Below are 3,204 nucleotides of genomic sequence, written 5' to 3'. Positions count from 1 at the left end.
CTAGTTGTGCGTCATGCACTGGAGCCGGTTCTTGAAGAACAGCAGGCCGTTCTTGGTGTGGGCGGCGTCCGAAGACGCCGGGGGGTAGCGGAACTTGGCATACGTCTTGTCGCTCTCTGATTGGCCGACCCAGGGGAGCTTGATCTTGGTGGCGTGGTTGACGATGACGTCGTCACAGGAGCCCACGTGGAGCGAGCCCAGGCCGTCGATGAAGAACTCTGCAGAGAAAAGAAACACTCAAAATGAACGAATACGCAGAGTCACATGAGTACTGTGGAACCTTCTCACCACAGACACGACTTCTGTTCAGAAACAAAGGAACAATGAGCCTAAAGAACAAAGAACAGCACTCATAGCGGACCTCAGACATGTTAGATCATCCAGACACGCGGCGGTTTATGGACAGCCAGTCCTTTGGATCTGAGATAGCGTAAGGGTCGTCTAAGGAGCATTAAAGCTGACAGATTATATCACCAGGTTTGAGTGTGATTAGCCGTTACAAACCGTTGGGAAAATCTGCCTCTTCTGACATCACAAGTGGGCTTGTCCACCTAGATGTATGAACGATAGCTGAGCAACGTTTGCTACAGTTTGCTACAGTCCACTGGTAGACTGTTCATCTAGCATACATCTAGGTGGACATGCCCACTTGTGGGATTTTCAAAACGGCTTGTAGCGGCTAATCACACTCGCACCTGGTGGTTTAATATGTAAGGGATTGTGTAAAGAACGCCGGTCATTATCGGGAAAATAAACCCGACCTGAAGCCCTACTTGCCAAAAAGAAAAAATAACTTCTTACAATTAATTTGCTACCATTCGCAGCGTTGATCACGATCAGCAGAGAAGTAGTTTGCCAAAGACATTGACGTCGCTTAACAACCGAATACGCTGGGGTTGATAAGATACCGGACTCCTTGCGGAGTGATACGAAAGACGTCAATCAGAGGCAAAAAAATCACTTTCCTCGACAGCGGTCAATTATGCTTAGCAACGGTCAATTGTCAACAAAATATTGACAACCAGAAGTCGGGAATGCCCATGCAAGTGAACGGAGCGTTATACCGCATTGAGAAGAGCCGTGTAATGATTCACCGTTAAGGGTCATTATCTGGACTCACCCAGGTGTGCCACGCGGGCCAAGCGGGGGTCGAAGCCCACCTGCTGCACCTTCTCGGTGCGGGCCAGGAAGAAGTTGATGACGCCGTCGGTGACCACGCAGCCCGGGAAGCCGGCGATGGCGTGATGGAAGCCCCGCCTCATGTGCAGGCAGTCGCCCTCCTCCTGCCCCGGCTCGATGGAGATGGTCTGCCTGTAGGTGGAGGTGTAGCCCGTGGCCTCGCGCACCGCCCCGCCCACCTGGCAGAAAAGTCAACAGCGCACCGTTACACCGTCATTGGAACACTGTCACACCGTCGCCATCACAACACCAAAACCATCACCAGCGCAGATCACACCATCACTATCACACCGTTACACCATCACCAGCACACCAGCAACAGCACACAATTACACCATCCTCATTACACCATCACCATCACAACATTACACCGTCCCCATTACATCATAACTGTTCCACTATCACCATTCCACCATCAACGCAGCCATATAAAGTCCAAAGGGAATGTTCTTTAGCTGCACCTTCTTACCTTATTATCGTATTATTTCATTAAACTAGGCGGACTTACTAACTTTGTCCTCCAATCAAATTGCTAGCAGGATGAGCCCCGGTTATCCTAACCCTCCCTGGTTCTCCGAAGGGTTCAGTCTGGTGTGAGCAGTGAGGTTCCTCACCAGGTCCAGAGTGGTCCGCTCCAACACATCCACCAGCTTCTCCAGCTTGGTGCTGGACGAGAAGATGAAGTCGTCGTCCACCCACAGGACGTACTTGGTGGTCACCTGGGAGACCGCCAGGTTTCGTCCCGCGAACCAGCCCTTCGAGCACACAAGGCTAACGTCAGGCTCATAATAGATGACACACATAACATGTAACACATGAGACCTATGCCTTCTGGGGGGTCTCAGCATCGACCTACCTTTCCGAAAGGCATGATGTAATGTTCAATGTAGGGGCCGGACACAGTTTGGGGGTGTTCGCTGTCGTCAGCGATCGCTATGGTAACGGTGGGGTAGTATTTTCTCACGCTGTCGATGAGGTCCTGGAGCTTATCGTAGCGCAGGAAGGTTTTGGTGGCGATGGTGACAAGGGCGCTGATGTTGTATTCTATCAGGAGAGAAGAGGACCACAAGGTTAATACCACAAAACATGGAACTCACAAACAACTTCTGTGAGCCCGCTGACATGCTAATGCCAGCGAGGCTAATGAGTGAGCACGCAGAGTTCCAAGACCTTGGGCCGCTTTGAAGCTAACTCGCGATTGATCGAACAATGGGGTTGATCATTTTAGATTGATTTTTGAGAGTGATGTCGCCCCCATCCGCCGAAGAGGTCCTTTGCTTTTTGGAGTAATCGGACACATGATCAAAATAGATTGGCTAGCTTAGCAACCATACTAATAATAAAAATAAGCAGACACATGATAAAAATAGCGTAGCGTTCGTTGCAACCACACTCATTACCTCCTTTAGGGCCTGTGTTGTAAAGTTTGGGGGTAGCTCCATGACCGATCTTGATAATGAAGGCAGCTTGATGTCCTTCTGTTTGAAGTTGCACTGCAATGACACAAATTAAAAGAACACATTTCAACAACCTAATATCTTTTAAAAAAAAACTGAATATGAAAACAACCAGCAAAAGAAACAGCGGCAGGCTCACGGGTGTCGGCTGTGCTGGGGTGGAACAGGGTGTTGGTGTAGCTCACAAACTGCAGCTGGCGATTCAGGCTGGGGAGAAGACTACTGGATAGGGTCATGTGCATCTCTCCATCCCCTTTGACCTTTACCCCCTCGACCTCAGCAGCCACGTTCAGGGTTCCCAAGGTGGCCGTGATGTTCAGCTGCACGAGAGAAGTGTGTGGCCATTGAAAAGAGTTTCAAAATTGCCAATGGAATTACATAAAGAGCTAAAGCATTAAAACGGAAAATCCTAAAACCGTATCAAACGAATAATAACCCATACTTACGGAGTAGTTTTCTTTATGGATGTCATGTAAGGCCAAACCTGAAAAGCAGAAAACAAAGTGTTGACCAACGCATGGCGCACGTGAGAGTGAGGCAGTAACACTGATCCCTGAGAAGGCATTTC

At 49.4% G+C, this 3,204-nt stretch overlaps 1 protein-coding gene across 1 annotated transcript in view; it reads right to left on the bottom strand.

The window, feature by feature from the left end:
• b4galnt1b (beta-1,4-N-acetyl-galactosaminyl transferase 1b) overlaps nucleotides 1-3,204 on the bottom strand; it is a 6,587-nt gene continuing 3,383 nt past the window's right edge. Inside the window, exons 6-12 of the mRNA XM_056606227.1 lie at nucleotides 3,083-3,120; nucleotides 2,776-2,956; nucleotides 2,580-2,672; nucleotides 2,036-2,223; nucleotides 1,794-1,934; nucleotides 1,121-1,358; nucleotides 1-218 (exon numbers count right to left, since the gene is read on the bottom strand). Coding sequence (XP_056462202.1) covers nucleotides 1-218; nucleotides 1,121-1,358; nucleotides 1,794-1,934; nucleotides 2,036-2,223; nucleotides 2,580-2,672; nucleotides 2,776-2,956; nucleotides 3,083-3,120 — 1,097 coding nt within the window. The remainder of the gene's footprint in view (nucleotides 219-1,120; nucleotides 1,359-1,793; nucleotides 1,935-2,035; nucleotides 2,224-2,579; nucleotides 2,673-2,775; nucleotides 2,957-3,082; nucleotides 3,121-3,204) is intronic.

Source organism: Gadus chalcogrammus, chromosome 13 (assembly GCF_026213295.1).
Source record: "Gadus chalcogrammus isolate NIFS_2021 chromosome 13, NIFS_Gcha_1.0, whole genome shotgun sequence".
NCBI lineage: Eukaryota > Metazoa > Chordata > Actinopteri > Gadiformes > Gadidae > Gadus > Gadus chalcogrammus.
This window is presented reverse-complemented; position numbering and strand designations above follow the sequence as displayed.